We start from the raw sequence: 22017 nt of genomic DNA on the forward strand, positions 1-22017 counted from the left end.
TTCCTGTTGCCTTTGGGGTAGATTCCAACCCAGAGTACGCAGGGAAGGAGCAGGCACCGCACTCTACTAAAGACAAAGACCACACTTGCTGCTAGCCTTACACAGGGCATGCCAAGAAGTAGTAGGATGGATGACATTTAGGTGTGTAAGGCCCAACAATGAAGCCAGTAGGAGTATTGTCACTGATTTCAATGGGACGAAGATTTGGCCCTAATCAGACAGAAATTGTTCTGGCTACCTTATCACTAGTTATACTTCTCTTCCGCTTTGGCTGGTTTGCTGGAAGCAGCACAAGCAAATCAGCAGTTGTGGGCAGACCAGGTTTCACCACAGTCACCAGTGTTTCTTCAGGGATATTAGTTTCCTGAAGAGAAAAAGAAAAAGACATGCACAGATTTACAGGCCTGCATGCTAACTTTATACTGCCAGTATTATACAAAAAATAAATAAATATGTAGTTACTTTCAAATATGGTTTTCTGGATCTGGTCTTTGGTGTTAAGATTTTTAATATGTAGAGAAAATTCTACGGAAGTCACTGGAAGCTAGAAAGCTGCACAAAACCTTACATTAATTAGTAGAGATCTGAAAAGCTCTTTGAAAATTAGAAGTGTTATCACACATAGCAAAGAGCTCTAACGGGTATCATGGGAAAGAGAGAACTGAAGCTTAAGTGGTTCGTGGTTTACCACAACTGGGCAGTGAGCATGTAATCTGCCAAGATCAAATTTTCAAAAAGCACCTAAGTGTCTTAGAAGTACAAGTTCCATTTTCAAAAGTGACTTAGACATTTAGGAGCATAAGTCTCATTGAAATTCAGTAGGACTCAGGCTTCTAAATGACACCATCACTTTTGCAAATGTTACCATTCGTCACAAATTCTTGTGTTGTGTGATATATGTAGGAAGGCTGTTGTGAGATTTTAATGAAAAGCACTGGTCTAATCTCACAGTCCTTAGGTCAAACAGTCTCTGAAAGTCCATATAATTGTATCTAACTTCAAGGATATGATTTTTTAAAAGTTAAGATGTGGAACCAATTTGATTGGTGGTGGGGTGGGGCATGGAAGGAAGACACTCATCAGGCAGATGTACATTATGAAATGGGCAGAAGTTGATATGTGTGATTAATGGAACTCACTCTATTTGGCATTTAGTAGGTGTTGAGTTATAAACTGGGGTGAAACAGGTGTAAAATAGAAAGTCAGAATCCTGATCTGGTTTATACCAGTGCAAATCCACAGTAAGTTCACTGATTTCACTTTGGGCCCTTTGACAATACGGTTCTGTGTTTCCTTGGTGATAACTATTTCTATAAATATATACCTCTGGGGTCATAACCTACTGATATGCTCCTTGACTGAATTCAATATGTGCTTATCTCTGGCAGTGTGTGCACCTGAATATTATTGCTCAAGTGCTCCCTACCTTAATAGCATTACTCTTTATTCATGTTACAATGCTGTTATGTGAAGTTTGACTTAAGTAATCTACAGGACAATTCAGGGTTCAAATGTGAGCAGTGCTTAATTTGTAATGAAAGAGGTGCCAGGGCTCAAGCAAGTAGATGCCGACATGCAAGCAATTTTTTTACGTTCATAACTGATGCGGCAAGCCCAGAGGTACTGGGGCTATGAACTGCCAAGCCTAGAGGTGCTGGAACTCAGCCCTAGCAAGCTCTAGCACAGATTAAGCACTGAATCTGAATCTAAGTCTTATCTATACCTGTAATCTACATAAAGTGGCTAAAGCAAATTAATTCCTTACATATTTTCTGTAATTTTCAGTTACACATGCAAAGCTGTAAATTATTATTAAAAAAAAAAAAGAAAAACTATCAAAGACTAAATGTTGTATATTATAGTACCCTTTGTGTAACCCCCTAACTACATCACATTCATGTTACACTTTTTTCACAAAGTCAAAGTATTTGTTAATATTTCCACCTGGCCCCAAAATCCCTGAGAGGAGTATTTATTGTTAATTCCCAATTAGGCTGCGCTGGAAATAAACGGGCAGTATTGCAATAATGTAATCTATGGCTGTATACACAAGTGACACTGGTCTCAGACTGCTCCTAAATGTCACTCATGGGGATAGTTTTATTGTTCTGCCCTGCCTGGTTTTTTCTAAATGGGAAGGCATTAACTTAACCTTCAACTTTATGACTGGAGAAGAAGCATTTTATGAGCAAACTGAGAGAGCACCTTTGCAAGAAGTCGTGTTACTACCAGGCCTATGTCTTCCCTCCACTCTGGTATGTTGGGGTTGTACATGTCCAGATGTTTAGTAAACTTTAGAGAAAGAACTTGAAAATGATCTGGAAACAGGAAAAGAAACATTTTTGAACAATTCAAAGAGAATTGGGGCAAAACAGTTTTGTAGAAAATAACAACTCTGGAAAAAAGCTTTATTAGCATTATTATTGTTGTTATTTGTATTTTTAGAAGCTCATGCAAGACTCATTTTCAGGCCAGGACCCCATTGTGCTAGGTGCTGTACAAAAACAGAATAAAAGACAGTTCCTGCCCCAAGGAGTTTACAATCTAGGTAGAATGGACCAATACTAGATTTTTGTATTTTCCCCAATTTCCCAGCATCTTATATCTAAATATTTCTAGCCACCAATCAAAGACAACATGGAAAACATTAAGTCAAGTTTCATATACTCCACTGATAATTATCTTTCCAGTAATTTTTCATTAAGATATTAAGCTGTGGGTTCTTTTGTTTTTAAATGGGCATGATTCTATGGAATTGATTCTTACTGAATCATAAACATCTGGTTCTTGCGCATTGCATTTTCCTTTTTTCATGCAAAATGAATATTTCTTTATATTTTTTATAATCTAGCTGTGAAAATATGAATAGAAATGATATGGCAATGGCTAACTACTACATTGTTTAAAAGAATAAATAAGCTACACTCCCAACATTTCTATGAATATAATCCAAAAATAACTGAAATATTAGAAATGGACAGTTCCTTAGTAAACAGGACTCTGTATTCTTTCCTTTCTCCTTACAGACTCCTTGGAAATATACCTGAAGAACCTAATGCAAAGCAGAGAAAGAGATCCTTTGGAATGCATGAATGATCCAAAGGTGATCTCTTGGGCAGTTTAGACAGAATCATATTTTTATATTTATTTTTTCTAAGGATGTCTTTATTTTTCTCAAGCCCAATGCCCCGTTGGTCTTTGACTCAGGATTTGCCAATACTAACAGCAGCTGCAGTAGTGAAAAGTAAGAAGCATGATAGGCTTACAAGCCATGCTAATGGGGTTATATTTTTAAAGCTTTCTGAAAAGCTGATGGATTTATAAATGGTATCACAGGCATTCATGAAATCCATTTGTTACAGGGCAAGAGGTTTACAAATACTTGAATTCTGATGTTTACCATTATGTTATATTAAAAAGCATATTACAAGCAAAAAGGGCAGAGTCTGCTTGGAATATTAGGACAATAGCTAAGTATCATTCTGAGTGTCCCCAGGATATATGAAGCTTTTAACTCTCCATATTTAGAAATCTTAGCAAAGTAAGACTTATTAGATATCCCTGATACCCAGATTTGACAGCAGATATACAAGTTTAAATATTTTCTCTTCCTTCTTACACTTTTCATGGTACATCAGGCCTCGTCAGCACATTACATAGCACAGCAAAATACATTGAGATCTAATGCAGCCTATTGGGAAAAGGGTCATTTAACATTTTTCAGCATCTCTTTCTAATCCAAACTCCTAGAGAATTGCCCAAATCATTAAGCAAAAAGGTGTTATCACAACAGGCCAATTCTTTCAAGTTTTTTATGATAAAAATATGTGCCCCACTAAACTTCTCTCCTCTCACATTATTCTTTCTGTAGTAAGATCAACAGAATGCCTAAAAATATTATAAAAACATGTAAGTTCTACAGTATTCTACAGTTATAGCCCAAAATGCTGCTTTAAAACAATTGTTATCTGTGGTGCTTTGGAATAACATGGTAGCATTTTCTATACGGGATACAGGTCAAATTCTTCCTTAGCCTCTCTCCGTTCATTTCAATGGCATTTCATTACAGAACAGATTAGTGAATTAAGTTTAGAAGTTTAACATGGCATTGGATAAAATTTCACACTAGGATCTGGTCTCTAAGAGCAATTGTAAAGTACATACAAGTACATGTAATGGACAAAAAAATACAAGGGAGTAAAATGATCTCACCAAAAACTTGGACAATCTTGGAATCCTGCAGCATGGAGTTCCCACAGGAGGCCTGCACTGCAACTCTCACCTCACCTGTCTCAGCAAATCTTGTCACCAAAAAACTGTCCAAAGTGAGAAGTGGCTAAAAAAGAAGGAAAATTTAAAAAAGAATGCTAGGAAGAATTATGAAATAAATGTGTATGAAGGACTAATGATTGAAATATATTGGAAGGATCAAATAATAGATTGATTTTTTCCTGTGATTTTAATCAATGGTTAGACAAATCAGCGAATTCCAGTTCTCTACCACCAGCTATGTTTGCCCTATGTTGGATACTTGAAAATTAAAATAGTCCTTCATTCAGAAAATGTATACAAAATATACTTAAACAGTGTTCAAAATCTGATGTTTGACTTTGGAATTACAAAGCTAAGGGACGTGCATTTTTAAAGACTGAGCAGATCCTCCTTCTAATATAATTGAGAGACTATTAGGGTTTGATCCAAGGCCTACTGAAATGACTGTAAAGACTCCCATTGACATCACTAGGCTCTGGGTCAGCCCCTCAGTGCATAGGTCTTTCCCCTCTACCCACCTGAGTTCAGATTCTATCATCAGTTACAATTAAATTAATTTTGTGGCCTGATTTTAGTGCCCGATCCATACAGGTGCCCTAGTGCACTTCTGCAATTCCCAAAGATATCAAAAAGGACCTGAGATGCTCTGTACCTTGCAGAATTAGGTGCTTAGTCCATATTTGTGAACATCACAGATCCACCACACAATATCACCTGATCTGCATTCCAGGCTCAAGAAAGATCCAAGACTAGAATAATGGACTGGTGCGTGGTGCTTGTCTGAACTATTCCTCCCTCAAGCAGTAATCTTAGTCTCTCTCTTATGAGCACTACATTGTGCTCATACACTTTCAAATAATTATTTTAAAAGATAATTAGCCCAAATGAACAGAAGAGAATAATCCTGTCCCAGTAGAAATATTTAGATTTTTAACGTTTTATGATCCATGTATCTAACCTATCTACCTATCTATGACCATAATTATGGTGTACGAGCACCTTTCTTGTCTTCGCCTCTTTAGACTTAACTTCATCCCTTTATAACAAACTGTAAAAAATATAACATCACAGAAACAGACTTAGTCAGAAGTATATATTTCTGTGCAGTATTTCAATTCCCATCTCTTCTAATGATCACATAAATAGAAGCTCTCATAATTCACTGATGCCATAATCCCAAATGCATTACATCACAGTTTCCTTAAAGGTGGTGAATTGCAACACAATTGTGACTCCACTAAAGGAAATGGTCTGGAGAAGCAGCCTGATTCTAAATGAGAAATTTCCATTTACACATAAATAGCAATAATGGACACCACAGAAGTTGTGCAAGATGAGATCCTTATCCTCTGAAGTTTGTTGACACTGTAATAAAGAAAAAGAAAACCTGATGCATATGCTATGGGATTGTCCAATGGTCAGGCGGACACAAGAGTGAAAATGGTGCTTGATTTCTGCAACCAGTCCTCAGCTGAGAATTATACCTTAGCTTATGTACCTACTATGCGGGTTTAACTCCACCACCAAGATTTTGGTTCTCGAAGGCTGCAATGATTATCAAGTGTGTGATTTTACAAAAATGGAGAAGTAGGTTTACACCCAAAATAGAGCACTGGTATTTGAATCTGTCTGAGTAAGCAGCGAAAGAACAGCCTATTGACACAGAGAGCAATGATATGAATTCAAAACAATTGGACCCTGTTTCTTGATACACTTGGATAAAGAATTCCGAGATGGCTCAAATAATGCTAGACTTCTGTTATACCTGAGGTCTCCTTCATCCCTTTCCTGCCTATTTCTTTGTATCTTATTATTATTATTATAGTTACCACCACCCTAACATCTTGTGTCTGTGTTATTGTCTGATTTTTCAGCTTTGACAAACTATAAAGGTGCTTAAATTACATAACTCTATTGGATATGTGAAATATCCTGGTACTCTGTGAAATATGTGGTACTCTGTAACATATACAAACCACAAGTCATTTATATTTTTGTATTTTTGTTTATGAAAATCAATAAAAAATGAATCACAAAAATAGCAATAATGGGAAAGGAACAGAGAAAGTTCATGATCACTTAATGGAGTTTAAATAACATCTAATAGATGGTATCACAGACTGTTTGAAACAGAAGGTATTCTGCAAAATGTCATATACACCAGGAGAGTATTTTCCTGAAAGGAATAGATGTTAGACATAATCTTTATTGAAGAGAGGCTATAAAAAAATCTCCAATGAAATGTTGTGTGTACCTGAAGATTATTTCCTATCCACCAGTAGAAGACTGTCAAGTTAGGGTTCTTGGGCAATACGATGGCTGTCAAATTCACCTCCTGGTTTCTCCCAATGACTGGAACCACTTCTAGATGTAAAGCCTGCAGTGGAGCTGAATAGAGTTCCAAAAAGGCCATTAATCAAGAATCCATCAATTTATTGAATGCCTCTGGTTTAACTCTTGTTCAGCAATTCTGCAGCAGTCTCACCGGCACAGAACAAAGTCCTGAATTTACTTTTCTCCCTCCCTGTTTTCTGCACGCATCAATGAAAAGAGCTGAAGGTAAGTTCTGGACATTTTAATTAAACAAAGGCGGTCACAAATAAAAATCCAGAGCAATGTGATTTATTGATGCACCTGTATGAGTCTTTCTTGTGCACGTCTGACATAGAAGATCATAAGTAAATTTAGCCAATTTAAAAAAAAAAAGATGGAAAAGGAAAGTAATCAAAGATAAAATTGATGGAAATTCTACCAGGCCTCTGATATTTTTAAGGCAAAATCTGAGAAGAATGATGCTGACTGTTCATTTTCATTACAAAGTATCAGCAGTCAGGTTGCCACCAGACTCCTTGTTGTTTTTTTTAGGCAGGCTAATATTCAGCATAATATCCAATTAATACATAGCTTCTAACAGACAGATTTTTAAAGTAATTGATTTGCAAAATTTAAATGTATAACTTCTGTACATTAAACACATGCTCTTAGAGTAAATTTATTCCTTTCTGAAGTTTTACCTAGTGAGGCTATACTTGCAGCTATAAGTATTTGCAGGCAGTGTAGAAAAACTGCATCACTTTAAAATCTCTGTTCTTACTAGTCTCATTATATTTTCGTCCATAAAAACGTTTACTAAATAATATTGAAAGAAAATCTTTATAGGAGGCATGAATTATATTTGTTTCAGAAAAGCACTCAAAGCTTGGAGGCATTTAACACTTATTTTTTTACTTACATTGCACCTTCCATTTCAGAAACCCAAAGTGCTTTACAAACATCAGTTAAGTTATTATATATAATGAATCCATCCTATCATTTCTCTCTGTATTCTAAACAACTCTTCCTGTTGGTATGCATACTTCTACCTTTTCATGTTCTCTGTATGTATAAATATCTCCTGTCTGTATGTTCCATTTTATGTATCCGAAGAAGTGAGCTGTAGCTCACGAAAGCTTATGCTGAAATAAATTTGTTAGTCTCTAAGGTGCCACAAGAACTCCTATTCTTTTTGCAGATACAGACTAACACTGCTGCGACTCTGAAACCTAAACATCTCTTTGTCATTCAGAGCCATTAGCCTCAATCCAGACATCATTCTGAGCCTTTCCTTTCCCTCTTTGCACTAATTACATTATTGCCCATTCATGTCCAATTCACACTCACTGTGGGTAAGCCTATGTTCCACAATTTCCTTTACTCTGGTCCAAGTACTTGCTTTTTCAAAGAACTGAGCCTTGCTCTAGCCCCTGGTACCAGCTGCAGCAGCTTATTCTCTGGATCAGAGACTCATAATTTTGGTACATCCCACAATGAAAAGTTTCTTTAAAGATCTGGTGCATATCTGTCCTGCAGTTTGGGACTTCCTATTCATGGGGCTTGAGTTTAGTATTGACAAGTTTCATGAACTCTGCCTTTGACCTCTGTCCCTCAAAACTGCATTCCTCCTGACTGTTACATCAGGTAAAAAGAATTTTGAGATATTCGTGTTTATGGCTTATTCTACTTTCATGATATTCTATGAGATAAGATGTTTCTGAGCCCACAACTTAAATTACTCTAGAATTTCCAAATTCCATCTTAATTGTCCTGGTCATCTTCCTCAAACCTCACAATTTACCAGGACTGCATAAATCAGATGTAAAGTATCTGTTGACCCTGGACAAGACAAAATACTTTTATAAGACTCCAAGGTTGTTTGTGGCATTGGGTAAAAGTCTGATGGGAATACGGAGGGGGATACGAGGGGGGATGAGACTCAAAATCAGTTTAGAGATTATCCTAGTGGATTGGCCTTTGTACTCAGTCCTAATCAAATTAGTGTTCCAACACCAGATTAGATATAGCATTCATTTTACACTTGAGAAATACCTCCCCCTCTGCCATTTGTAAATCCACCAGATGAAACTCCATTTACATCCTTCACTCATCACTCATTTCCCAATATAGAAGTCAAATGAGAGGGACATTTTGGGAAGGAAATCCTTCAGGGGTTCTTACTGCTTGTCAGTCTCCCAAGAGTGGGGCAATTCTCAGTGGAGAAAGGAAGGTTGCTCACCTATCACAGCAGGCATATATTTCTTCTATAGACCCACACTCACCCACTCTCCTTCCCTGCTTCTGTTTATCAAATCTATCAGCTTGGCATCTAAGCACCTGACAAATACTGAATTAAACCTGAGAACACTACGCTGTAAGGAAATGTTACTACCTGAATTTTAAAAAAAATCGATAATGAAACGGAGGCATAGAGGTTATGGGCCTAATCCAGCTCCCTTTGCTTTTAATGGGAATTTTGCAATTAATCTGTATGGATGCAAAGAAAGGGCCCTAACTGATCACACAGCCAGTAAGGGCAGAGGAAGGAATAGAATCCAGATCTCTTTGCATTAATTACTAGGCAATGCTGCATCTCAAAGACTCTGGTTAACAGAAGGGAAATATGGGTAGCTGGAGCCACTGTCCATTTCCTATAGGCTTGCACTAAAAGTTCCAATCTCTGCAGAGGCTCCTATGTTTACTGCTTTTTATTTGGTTCCAGGATTCATGATGGAGGCTACCATCCCACTCCCCAAAGCCTGAAGCTTGTACTTGGAGAACACAAGAGGAGTAACCTGCCTTTTTTTGACTATATGATTTGTTTCTGGGTTTCTATTTGACCTATCTAAGACCAGGAGAAGCAACAGCTCTTATGAGTTCTGAAGGGGCAGGAAAATGCAGTTCCAGTGGTGAGCTGCCTGCTTTATTTCAATTATGAATTCACTAAGGTACATTAAACCTCTGATGGAGCATGCTATTCCTTGTGCACTGCTGTTTATTTTCTTTGAATTCTAGTTGATGGTTTTTATTTTGGTTTTAATTATAAGAAAAATAAATGGTCTGTTTCATGTGATATTGCACATTCTCACTGCAATATGCAGTTAAGTCAATATATATTGAAGCCAACATTTTAAACTTGGGTAGCTAAAATTAGGCAACTAAATCTAGCTAGTGCACTTATTCCTGTTGCCTTAAGTTCCTGTCTCTAATCACTTCTCGTGTTCTTAGCTAATTATCTGATTTTCAGAAGTAAGGAGCATCTACTGCTCCCACTGATCTGAGACTTCTGAAAATCAGGGAAGAGAAGACATCATCTCCTTTGAAAATCAGGTCACTTACTTAGGTATCTGAATACATATTTAGGTGGCTAAATTTAACCACCCAAGATTGAAAATGGTACCTGAAACCACAGAGGAATTTATTGTCAAAGCTGGGATTAGAACTTGGATACCCTTACTCCTGCCTTAGATGCTCCTGCTATCTAATCACTAGATCATGCTTCCTTTAAAGTCAAGTCTCCCTTTGGTTTGGTAATACCCTCCCCCATTCACAATCATCTGCATTAACCATGTGCAGCAGGTGCACTACTGCATGAGCAAATTCAAAGAAATGTATTTTGGTGATAAGATCTTTAATACAATTTCTTCTGGAAATCACTGCTCTGTAGCTATCATCAAATTATTGTGAAGCTGCAAAAGTGAAACCAGAGAAAAACAAAACAGCACAACTTACAATTAACTTGAACAAACACCACTGCTTCCTCATGCCCGGCAACATTCTCAGCCCTGACTGAGACACGGTAAATCCCAGGGTTCTCATAACGGTGCCGAATGGGTTCCCCTGTCATTGTGAGGTTCACGTATATTGCCTTAAAGCCATCCCCAAGGTCCACCTGGTACTTGGTATTTAGAATATCTCCCTAGCAGAAGAAATAGATCAGAGATGTTTTGAATACCCAAGATTCAAAGAAACAGGACACATTATTATTACTTATTTGTATGTGGTAGTGCCTAGGAGCCCTAGCCATGGACCAAGTCCCCATTGTCCTACGTATTGTACAAGCACAGAACAGAATGACAATCCCTGCTCCGGGGAGGGGGAGGAGGGGTGGTGGCGGTGGTGTGTGTGTGTGTGTATTAATATTCCCTTATCTGTAACACAGATCTAGTTTAATGAGGATAAAATATTCCAGATTAGTCAACAGGTTGTAACTGCATTATGCTACACTGACTACGCCTCTGGATATGACCAACATGACTGTGTGGAGCAATCCCAATCTATAAGTATTCGTTCACCTTATCTAGGACTCTTAAGCCCTGTCCACTGTGCTAGCAAAAATCCAGTTGACTAAGCCTAGTGCATAATGTAGGGTTAGCATAGTATAGTTAGCACAGGGTTACTATTGTTAGCATAGCATTTATACCACAGTAGCCATCTGCTATAATTTCTTATTCATTGTAGCTCTGCCGAGTGCTCATGAAAATGACACTGTCTTTCTAAAGTCAGGCCTAAAGTTTTGGGATGATAAAGATTGCCTTCAATGTGCAACTTCATTAAAACAAAAAACATAACCATTTATGACTTTACATTGTCACTAGGCTACACACCATGGATATTCATGACAGTGAGTATAGAACTCAGATTCTTCCATTTGGGCAGAGTCGCATGACTGGAGCTAAAGGAGACTCTCCATTAGCAGTTTGCAGTACATGGCTGAGGACACGCATTGTAACAGTTCTGACTGCATCCAGAAAAGGCAGTTGTCATTACAATAATTATATGACTAGACAAGGATTTCAGTCAATCACAGCATTCAAAAATCACATGTTATCGCCTCTCGAATGACCCTGAAATCTTTATATGTTCAGTTCCATTATTCCATTTCAACACAGGCCACTCTCTGAAAAAGTCATACTTCAAAACCTCATCCCAAAACATGATGTTAACAGAAGATCAAAGGAGGCAACAGCAGACAAGAACTTTCAGATCTTTGCGTTACAAAGAAAAGGAAAACATTTTTTTTAAGTGCTGCTGTTTTGATGAATTTTCTTCTGTCTTGTCAGATAAAAGGAAAAAATGTTCACAAGGTGAGAGAATGCTCACAGTAAAGATCTTGCAAAGTTCTCAAATGCCTCAACTCCAGAATGCATCATCCACAAAAGGAGTTTATTGCCTTGTATACTCCTCTCCTGTGAACATTTCTTCAAGTCACCATTTTCTTTGGATACAGATGGGTGGAATTTGGTGGAGGAGACAATACCATAATAAAGTTTAAAGCAAAGGATATTCCTCAGCTGTGTGCTTGTAAGTGAAATTCATTTAGGTGATACTAATGTGCAAATACTGCTTGTTTGCTTTCTTATGCTAGCAAAGCACCTACATACTATCTCCAGGGGGTACAGGAATAAGGTTTTATGTTGTGAACCAGATCTGAGTTTTAATGAATGTTTTGCTCTCACAATGCCCTTCCTACTATAATACTATTTAAGGATCTTGATGTTTTCAAAGCACCGATTTCATTCTACAAAATAGGAAAATAATAATGGTGTGAAAACAAAGGAGGAACATGGAAAAAATACAGCTAAATTCAATGGAACTTGGACACATCTACATAGTTCTTCTGCGAATAGTGGATTTTCTTAACATTGTTTATTCATGCATTTTGTGAATTGAGCGAGCAGAGCCTGGGACAGCTTATTGTCTTCTTCTTATTATTAATATTATTACTATTTATAAACTCAGTAATGTATCACCCAGACAAACACAGGTGTGAGCCAAAGCCCCTCACTCCTATGAAACTAAGAACAGGCATTCATACACAGCAATAAACTAAAATGGTGTGTGACAGATAGATATAATATTACATCTCTTTGGTGTTAATGGATCTATCTCTTAAGCTCACTAATTGTCAGAAGACCTAACTGGTCCCTTGTGCAATACTTGCCTTTCTGTTTCTAACTAATGTTCTGGACTTTTTGATTCTCAGCCATAGGGGGCAGCAAATTGTTAGGTTTCTTGTAAAGGAGACTTACAGTTCAGAGTATTATGCATAGCTATCACTAATAGAGAGCAAGAATACCATTTGTGACCTTTGAGCATCTTTGCATGTCCTAGGTGTTCAGCCAGTTGACAGAGAAACACGTTCAAACCTCACAATTCCTACCCTGGCAAAAATCATATTTTTAGATGCCCCATCACAATTAACAGAAATGATAAATTACTGAGCTCTCAGATAATAGTCAAGTGCTGTTTCTTTACTAACAATGAAATGGTGACAGCACAGAGAATTAGGAAAAGAAATGGAGATATATCTGACCTTACCATAGCTAAGCCAATAACTACTTAGAGCCAGATTCTGACACATATTAAGTAGTAACTTACTCTGCAAGTATTCCCATTGGCTTCTGCAGGAATGAATCAGTGTCCATGGTTGTACCATGGCGGCCTGCTGAAATGTATGAATTTCTTTCAGACTCTTTGAAATCAATGGGATTAGTGTCAAAGTAAAGTAGTACTCAACCTGAGAAAGTATGGCAGAATCTGGCACCGAATGAGTAAGTATTAAGAACCACAGACATAACAGAAGAGACTGCTCCATCCTACACATCAGACTATTATAGTCTGGTCACACCTTTAAGATGTTGCCTCTTTTAGGCAACACAGGGAAACCTGTCAATAAGGACTATACAGAGTAGATGTCATTATCCTTTACTTCCTGGTGATTTTATCTTATGTTTTACCTGATTACCAAGAAGATGTGATTTACTTTTATAATAGGTGAGACCAAAAGAGCTCAGGGCCAGATTTTCAAGTGTCCAGTACCCACAATTGGGGCCAGATGGTTAAGAAAGAGATCAAAGCTCCTATTTTAGGCACTGAAATAAAGTCCAGATTTTCAAATCTGCCACTAGCAGCTTCCACTGTAACACTGTGGGTGCTGTACCCTTCTGAAAATCTGGGACATGATGGCTAATCCCCATCTGTGGGCAGGAATGAATCTGAGACACGGGTTGTGTCATCAGCCTTGCTGAAATGCATGAATTTACTTCAGGCTGTTTGGCTTCATCATACCCCCTACCTCCCCATGTCTTTACTGAGGCTGAACATTTATCTGTATTAATGTTGTCTGTACTCTGCTTTCCACGTGATTTTAAGTACAATTTCTTTACATCTCACTTGACTCCCCTCTAACACTGAAACTGGAATATTCAAAGCAGATCAAGGGAGGTGGCACTTAACTCAATCTTAATCTTAAGGTAAGATTTTCAAAGTTGCTGACATCTTTAAGGAACAGTGGAGAAAAACACTGTTGAGGGGATGAATCCAGTTTTTTAGACAGAGTTGTCATTTGTGTAGTTCACTGAATACTTCCATTTGGTTCAATGGATGGAGCAATAGCAACGGAATGGTTTGTGCACCTGTTTCTAAGCCAGGGGCTAATACCTGTTCACCCAGCCACAGAGGAGAGAAACAAGTGCCTAGAAATAACTTCTAAACCAGCGCTGACATTTTTAAAAGGCTGAAGCTCTTCATTACCTGGTCTTGTGTGACTACAAAGGTGACATCCTCTCCAGGTTTAACAGCCAGGCTCTCTCCTTTAATGCTGATCTGCAGTCTTTTGGGAGCAATCAGTGGACACATATGCTGGGCTAGATTCTGCTGCAAGTCGACACCACCTTCACATACATTAGACACCACTTTCCTGTACCTGCATAAAACAATAAGCAGTGAGCACACAGGACTGGAGAATAACAGGTGGGTGCCATTGGGGGCACTGCAGGACAGTATAACAATGGCTACCACACGGTAATTGACTTCTCAGTGGGTCTGGTCAATGTCCCAGAGATCAGATGGAAATCAGATCAAACAGCTTCTGCATTACTGAGGAGCTAATTCCAGTGCTGATGAACTACTCTATGCTTGCATGGCTCTTAAAACACTTTAAAATACAAATTTTGCATAACTGAATAAAAAAATAAATCTTGACAAAGATTGGCTGAGGGTTAACAACGAAGCACTCAGGATTATGCTGCAATTGTGCAAGAATCAGTTTCGTTCAGGTTTGTTATTTTTAACCACTCTTTTTAACACAATTGACGTTTCATTTTTCTGAGTTCAAACATGCTATAGTACAGTGGTCATTCACTACCAAAACCAACCAACCAAACAAACAAAAAATGGATTTTCACTGATAAAGTAAATACCAGCAAACTGATTTTCTTGCCTCATTTGACATTTCAACATTTGGTCCCAATCTATGCAGCTGAGAAAGATGATGTTATTGCCAGCTGCAACTTATTCTCAGCATAGACATCATAGTACATTGTAGTGTGTATGTTCTGTGCTCTATTGTTTACAGTTCAGTAAAGCTTTCCTTTGATTCTCAGTTCCCCATAGGAGTAGGAAAAGAATCCATTCTCTGCAGAATTCTTTACCCCTGAGGACATGAGGGGATGGAGAAGGAGCATGAGAAGCTGAGCGAGGATATATACTTATTCCGAAAACTGTAAATTATTTGAATCAGAGAGTAAATTTCTCCAAAATAAAATTAAAGGATTAAAATTAAAGGGTCATTGTCAGCTAAAAGTCATATCTGAAAAATGTGTAGCTACTATTGTTATAAGCAACGCCTAAGATTATCAGAAAAGAGTTTAGAGAAAAATATTTCTCTCTCTCTTTTCTGATTGTTTATTTGGGGCCTTTGAGGACTGTTCCCTACATGGCGAATTGCATCCGTCATGCACTGCTTTGTGGGGAGCACATTCACATGCTCTAGCTCAGACTCTGCAAGAAGTTGGTTACTAGTAATAGTAGCAGCAACCCTGAAACTGAAAAGACACCAATTAAGGGTGCATACAGGAGACAAATGGGTGCAGTGCATTATTGCTGACAGTGATTTTTCACTAGTCTCTTGGTGTTTGCTGCTTTCTTGAAAGCACCAGCTCCTGGAAGCATGTGATTACCTGAGAATCTCAGCTTTCATGTTTTCAAAAAAGTATGTTTCTAACTCTCATCATTGCGAAGAAAAGCAGGAAAATGTGACCCCAGTAGCAGGTTTAACTCAGAGGCCAGCAGCCAGGCAGGCTGTGGCTCGACAGTCTTTACACCTTGTAGTCACTGTAAAGCTCATCACATCCCTAAAGGCTTAAATACCACAAAAGAAATGAAAAAAAAACCCCTCAAAATCTCCTTATTTTTTAAGCCTATTTTATGATTTTTGGAGTTTGACAAGATTTGTGGGCACTTGGGTTTGGCCATATTTTGTATGTTTGAGTTTCTGCTTTCAAGGATCAGAGAAAACTCTTAAAACCTTTTATTAAAAGAAATTTTTTTAAAAATCAGGACATACCATTTAAAGGGGGCTTAATCAATTAAAAAAAAATCAAGTTGACAGTGCCCTGGTCCTTCCTGCAAGTCCTAGCCCTTCCCTCCACTGAAACCCTCCTACACACTAAACCTACCTTAGGACAATTTTGATGTAAACAATTTAACTATAAAGAGTATTTAATTACTTTTCCCGAAGGCTATGTTGTAATCCTCTGCAGGAGTGCTCTCCCCCCTGGATGCTAGTAAAAGTATCAAATACTTACCCTGTGCTGCTCGCATAGGCCCGCCCTAATACGCAATCTTCAGGTGGTAATTCTGGATTAAACCAAAAGTTAGCAAAGCACTTGCTGGATTCTGATTTCAGAGGTGCTGAACGTTCAAATCCATAATCACTGCAAAACAAACCGAATTAATCTGTTAGCGCCCCTTCTTTATCAGCAAATCTCTTTTCTGTGGTTGGATAGAAGTGAGGGAGAACCTATTTTTGAATACTATCTTGTATCAAGCCAACACACAACATGCTGAGCCCAGTTCTGCCCTCAGGGTGATTTCTAAGACAGTGATTTCTGGGCAGAATTGGGTCCAAAACGTTTTGTAAATTAGTTCCATAGAATTCTTTCTATTGGCAGTTTAGTTTTTTTAAAGGGGTTCTTTTACCACTCTTTTTCCTCCACTTCACTCAGAACTAGAGAGGATTTGTATTAAATACAATAGGTCAAATCTTCTGACCATCATTCAAATTTTGCTTCATGGGAGTTTGCCTAAGTAAAACATCAGGACTTGTCTAGTCAGGTGGAAAAACAAAACAAAACACCTTACTTCAAAAATGTCCGTGCTTTTGTGGCTCTGTTTTTCAAAAGAAACTCCATAGCACTCAGCTTCTGTAGTTCTGCATTTCTCTGCCACGCTATGAAATTCTATATAATTGCTTGCAAAACCCACCAACATAAACAGTAATAGAACTACTGAAGTAATTTTGCCTTTTAAAAAGGAACAGATGGGAAAACAATCTCTCATTTAGATCCTGCTGGGATGTTTTATTGTTGTTTTCAGCTTAGGAAAGGTGTGGGGTTTACACATCCCAGACTCTCACACACTTCATCTTTAGGATAACCCTGAAAATCCATAGAAAGGCTCACCATAAGAAATCAGAGTTTGTACACTCGCAAACTTTGGATGTGAGAGCAGATATGACACTCCTCCCTTTAATGCACCAGGATGAAATCTTCCTCTTCCGAAAACTTCTCTGCTGACCCATGATGCAGCGATCACCCTGAACATTAAAGCACAGGAGTGTAAAAAGCAAAGCTATGAGAAGTTTTGTTTTTCTGTGTTTGTTCCAAATTGTACTGTCATGAAGTCCACTCACTTGTAACTTAGACTGTAGCCAGAGAAAAGCTGGTCTTGTGGCTGAAGCACTGGACTCAGGCTCAGAAAATCTGGGTTTAATTCCTGACTCTCTTACAGGCTTCCTGGGTGAACTCTGGCAAGGTATTTAGGTCAAGACTTTTGAAAGTGTCTAGTGATTTTGAGTGTCTTGATTTGTGGTGCCATATGTGAGACACCTTAAAGGGGCCTGGTTTTTCACATGACATTTACTCCACACTTTCTGTAAAACAAGCCTATTTAAGATGTCTCAAGTTGGGCACTCAAAAACAAAGACCTCTGAAATCTTGTCACTTGTGAACATCTTGTTAATCTCTCTGAGCCTCAGCTTCTCATCTGTAAAATGGGGATACTAATACTTTTTTCCCTTCTACCCTCCTGTCTGTCTTGCCTATTTAGACTTTAAGCTCTTCAGGACAGGGACTGTCCCTTACTATATGTTTGTACAGCTCCCTAGCACAATGGAGCCCAGATCTCACTTGGGTCTTTAGGTGCTACTGTAATACAAATAAATAATAATAGCAATAGTGATTAATAGTTTGAGAGGGTGATTTATTTCTATAGCACAGTTCTGCAACTGTACGCTTAGGATGCATTATAATGAATAACAACCGCTTCTTTTTTTTCTTTTTGTTTGAACACTCTATCTGAATCATTCACAATACAAATATGGAAAACAGAGTAATCTTCTCCAGATATTGAGATATATTTTCTAAAGGGCAGAAGTCTAAGGATATGTATTAAAATGTCTGGGTAATTGTGGCCTCAAGTCTGCAGTTATATGCACTGCTCAGGTACTTTTGCCTGGAGAACGGTCACTTAAACAGTTACTGTACAGGTAAGTGGGTATTTTTAAATACTCCATCAATTTTTAAAATAATTTCAGTAGTTTCCAGTTTCTGAAACTCCATGGAGAGGTGCAATTCCACTGTCTCAATGTACTTTTCTCATTAAGGCTAGGGGCTATGTTACATTCTAAGTACATACCTAGCATGCTCCAGGTGAGGAGAAGTATAGCAGTAGTGATAATGTATCCAATGAATAAGTACTGAAGGAAAGTTTGGTTGGAATAATACAGAATGGCAGATGAAGAAGAAACAGAGAAAGAGGCACAGATAGAGAAAAGGGAATAATTTCACAGGGAGGAGAGTAAAAATAACAATGATAGTGAGCATCATGACTAACAGCGATATATTTCATTTAATCCAAAAGGATCATAAAGTGGTCTATACAAACAATACACTGTAAAGAGAATACAACAGAGAATGTAGCTGCCAAAAATTAAATTTTGCAAGGATACTGGGAGAAATATAGCATTAATGAATTAGTACAGAACTGTATTGCCCAAAACAACTGGATTCTAATACATGACTAGTACACTGAGATTCTGGAATTACTTCTGGTGCTTTACATATGAGTATAGTGCCTGGTTGGGAAGTTGGCAGAACATATAACTGCATGTTCAAATTGCTTCAATCAGTGAGATGGGTTTTAATTTCCAGTATGTGGCTAACTTTCCACAATTCATCATGACCACCTATTACTGTGGCAAGTAATTAGGTATACTTCCTTCTTCCCCAGCCCAGTTCATGTTATAAAAGAAACACAAAATCTATCTCCTGTACAATGACTAAGTCATTCTGACGTCACTGATAAAAAACAGTAATGGACTATTTTCATCCTTCCGAAAATCACTCTGGGGTTGTCAAAGCTGGGCGCTGAAATCCACACTCATGAATGTTTGTGCAGTACAATGAATATCAAAGCATTACACAAGCACTATGTATTATTAATAAAAGATCCTTCTGTGTCCAGTACCTGTAGATCTGTGAGGTCCCAAGATTCATAGTCATCTTCTGTGCACTCCCTAGGGAAAGATGGTCTGAAGTCTACTTTCACCAGCTCCCAGTCTGAACGATAACTGATGTGTCCAAAGACTCTGAACGGAAAGAGCAAAAGTAAAAACCTTGTGGAAGAGCAATAGCAATCTTCACAGATTTCTAATTATTATTTTTATTCACTTCCCCCCCTATTCACAGTGCCCTCTGCTGAAACTAGAAGTGCTGCTTCTTTATCTGCTTTTGATATACATTTTCAGGAGATCTCTATGGGGAGAAAACATCTGTCAATTGTCTACCGAACCCTAAGAAATGGTATTGCTCATTTATTAGAGAACTATTTTTTCCAGTAAACTATTCTGGGACTGAGGTAGAAATATACATGATTTTAATGAGGGCCTGACATTTCAGTTTATTATCCCTTTTATGGTTTACATATTTTGAGTTTCTGCAATAAGAGAAGAGAGGTTGAGTAAAAAGCGACAAAGAGTCCTGTGGCAGCTTATAGACCAAGAGAAGTATTGGAGCCTGAGCTTTCATGGGTGAATACCCACTTTGTCAGATGCATTGGTTGAGTGTTAGTCATAAGAGAAGTGGAATGGGAGTCAGGACTGGTGGGTTCAATTTCCAACTCCACCACTCATTCATTATGTGACCTCTATGTAAGTTCCTTAGTCTGTTTGTGCCTTACCTTACCTAGCCATAAAATGGTAATATTACTACTGATCAACCTAGGACAAGTGTAAAGCATGTATTATTGTTCATAATTATTTTTCATCCGTGCATTTCATGAAGAAATTCTGACTCCTGTCCCTAAAGAGTTACATCTAAAGGCTCAGTACCTCCATAAGATGCAGTAAAGACAGCTCAAAATAGACAATTTCCTTCTAAGCAAAATTGGAACTTCACAAAAGTTTAAAAACTGGCCTGTGCTTTCAAAGCAGTCACAATGTCCAAAGTGAGGCCATTTATTTCCAAAACAAAATGAGTAAGTATGACATCCAGCAAAAAATTAGCAAGGATAAGGACTCTATTTGGGTAAAAGTCAGATATATCTGTGCTTTGAATTAGAGCCTCATTCAGTCTCATGAGGCTTAACTGCCAAAGAATTTAAGTCTGATTCTGAAGTGAACAGTTTCTGTTCAGTGCTTCCACAGAGCTCCTATGGCCCGCGCCGCTTCCCACAACTCCCATTGGCCGGGAATGGCGAACTTCAGCCACTGGGAGCTGCGGGCAGCCATGCAAATGTAAACAAACTGTTTGGCGGCCTACAAGCGGATTACCCTGATGGGCTGCATGCAGCTCATGGGCCACAAGTTGCCCACCACTGGGCTAAAGATTCAGGGAGGATTTGTTCCCTCTTCACTTGTAATTCCACATTTGCTATTCAGGCCCAGTGCAGAGATGTGGATTTTGCCCGCGCTGTTACATTATAATGATAGAGCTGTGCATACTCACGGAAAACTTTGCCGTAACACATGAGGGGGGATATCAGTGTCTCACTGGCAAATACCAAAGTCTCTCATTAAATAGAAACACGCATTTCTCCAGTTTGCCTCTTTTACTCCTTTTTATAATATATAGCCAGACTCTGGGATCTGAGCAGTTAGATGACCTGTCTTCTGTCCTCTTTCCTCTAACTGTGCCGCAAAGACCCAGGAGCGGCTCAGGGGCAGGAACAACATATACAAAATCTCAAAAATGTTGTGGGACCAATGGGGGTAGTATCCTAAAGTTATGGCATCTGTTTTTCTCAGGATGTAGATTGCTCATCAGGATCTATAGGACTCACTCCTTTGTAGCTCAGTTTGACAAGGGAACCATAGTCTGCTATATGCTGATCTTCATATTGGAGTTACATACTCTAGATAATGACTACCAAGGTAGTCTCATGGTTTTCCACAGTGCCTACTGCAGTATGACTTGCTGGGCTGGCAGGCATGAAATGCCTTTTGCCATGTTAGACGGCTGTTCTTTTTTTCATGCAAGGTACTAAAATAATGCAGATATTTCCCTCTGTGACTCCTTCCTAAGCAGTTTGCCACCTGGGCATTATGGAACCTTTCAATCTGTTCATATTTTCTGTTTTTTGACACAGGTACCAAGAAGTGTGATCAAGTGCATGGTTCCAATGCCTGACTGCTGACTCAGAAAAAAGGATTTTCTACAGACCAAATACATAGGAGGGAAGGGATAGCTCAGTGGTTTAAGCATTAGTCTGCTAAACCCAGAATTGTGAGTTCAATCCTTGAGGGGGCCACTTAAGGATCTGGGGCAAAATCAGTAGTTGGTCCTGCTAGTGACGGCAGGGGGCTGGACTCAATGACCCTTCAGGGTCTCTTCCAGTTTTAGGAGATAGGTATATCACCATTAATTTATTTTCAATATTATTCACACTATCCCTCTACTTCCTTCTATGCCCAGAACTTTCACTAGTTGATGGTGACCAGGTACAGTGAGTCAGTAACTGTCAACCTAGCATACAAACATTGGTGTGAGCAGGTAATATCCACAAGCTTTGTTTAGGTGGAGGTCAGAGATCCCATTCAAGAACATTCAGGCTACTGACTATTCATAATGGATGTTTGTTGCAACTTCCTGAGGTGAAGGATTTAGTCTAGAATAGCAGGAGTACTCTCGGAATCTGAGGACAAATGATTCTTTTGCATCTAAGTGGAGAAATGTTTCCATTTAGCCAAATAGCGTTTCCTGGTTGACTCTTACCTGCTTTGATTAAGAATGGATTGAATGTTCTCTGAACATGAACACTCTAAGTCTGGTATCAGAGGGGCAGCTGTGTTAGTCTGGATCTGTAAAAGCAACAAAGAGTCCTGTGGCACTCTAAGTCTGATGTCCATCTAAATACCAGGCTGTGAGGCAG

The 22017-nt window shown here is 38.5% G+C and overlaps 1 protein-coding gene across 4 annotated transcripts in view; it reads right to left on the bottom strand.

Moving 5' to 3' along the window:
• SORCS2 (sortilin related VPS10 domain containing receptor 2) overlaps positions 1–22017 on the bottom strand; it is an 849371-nt gene that overhangs the window by 21564 nt on the left and 805790 nt on the right. For all 4 annotated transcript variants that reach the window (XM_030564483.1, XM_030564482.1, XM_030564485.1 and 1 more), the window contains exons 15-23: positions 19117–19237; positions 17052–17185; positions 16176–16304; positions 14122–14293; positions 10318–10504; positions 6527–6660; positions 4213–4336; positions 2206–2318; positions 239–364 (exon numbers count right to left, since the gene is read on the bottom strand). In XM_030564483.1, the coding sequence (XP_030420343.1) occupies positions 239–364; positions 2206–2318; positions 4213–4336; positions 6527–6660; positions 10318–10504; positions 14122–14293; positions 16176–16304; positions 17052–17185; positions 19117–19237 (1240 nt within the window). The remainder of the gene's footprint in view (positions 1–238; positions 365–2205; positions 2319–4212; positions 4337–6526; positions 6661–10317; positions 10505–14121; positions 14294–16175; positions 16305–17051; positions 17186–19116; positions 19238–22017) is intronic.

Source organism: Gopherus evgoodei, chromosome 5, assembly GCF_007399415.2.
Source record: "Gopherus evgoodei ecotype Sinaloan lineage chromosome 5, rGopEvg1_v1.p, whole genome shotgun sequence".
Lineage (NCBI taxonomy): Eukaryota > Metazoa > Chordata > Testudines > Testudinidae > Gopherus > Gopherus evgoodei.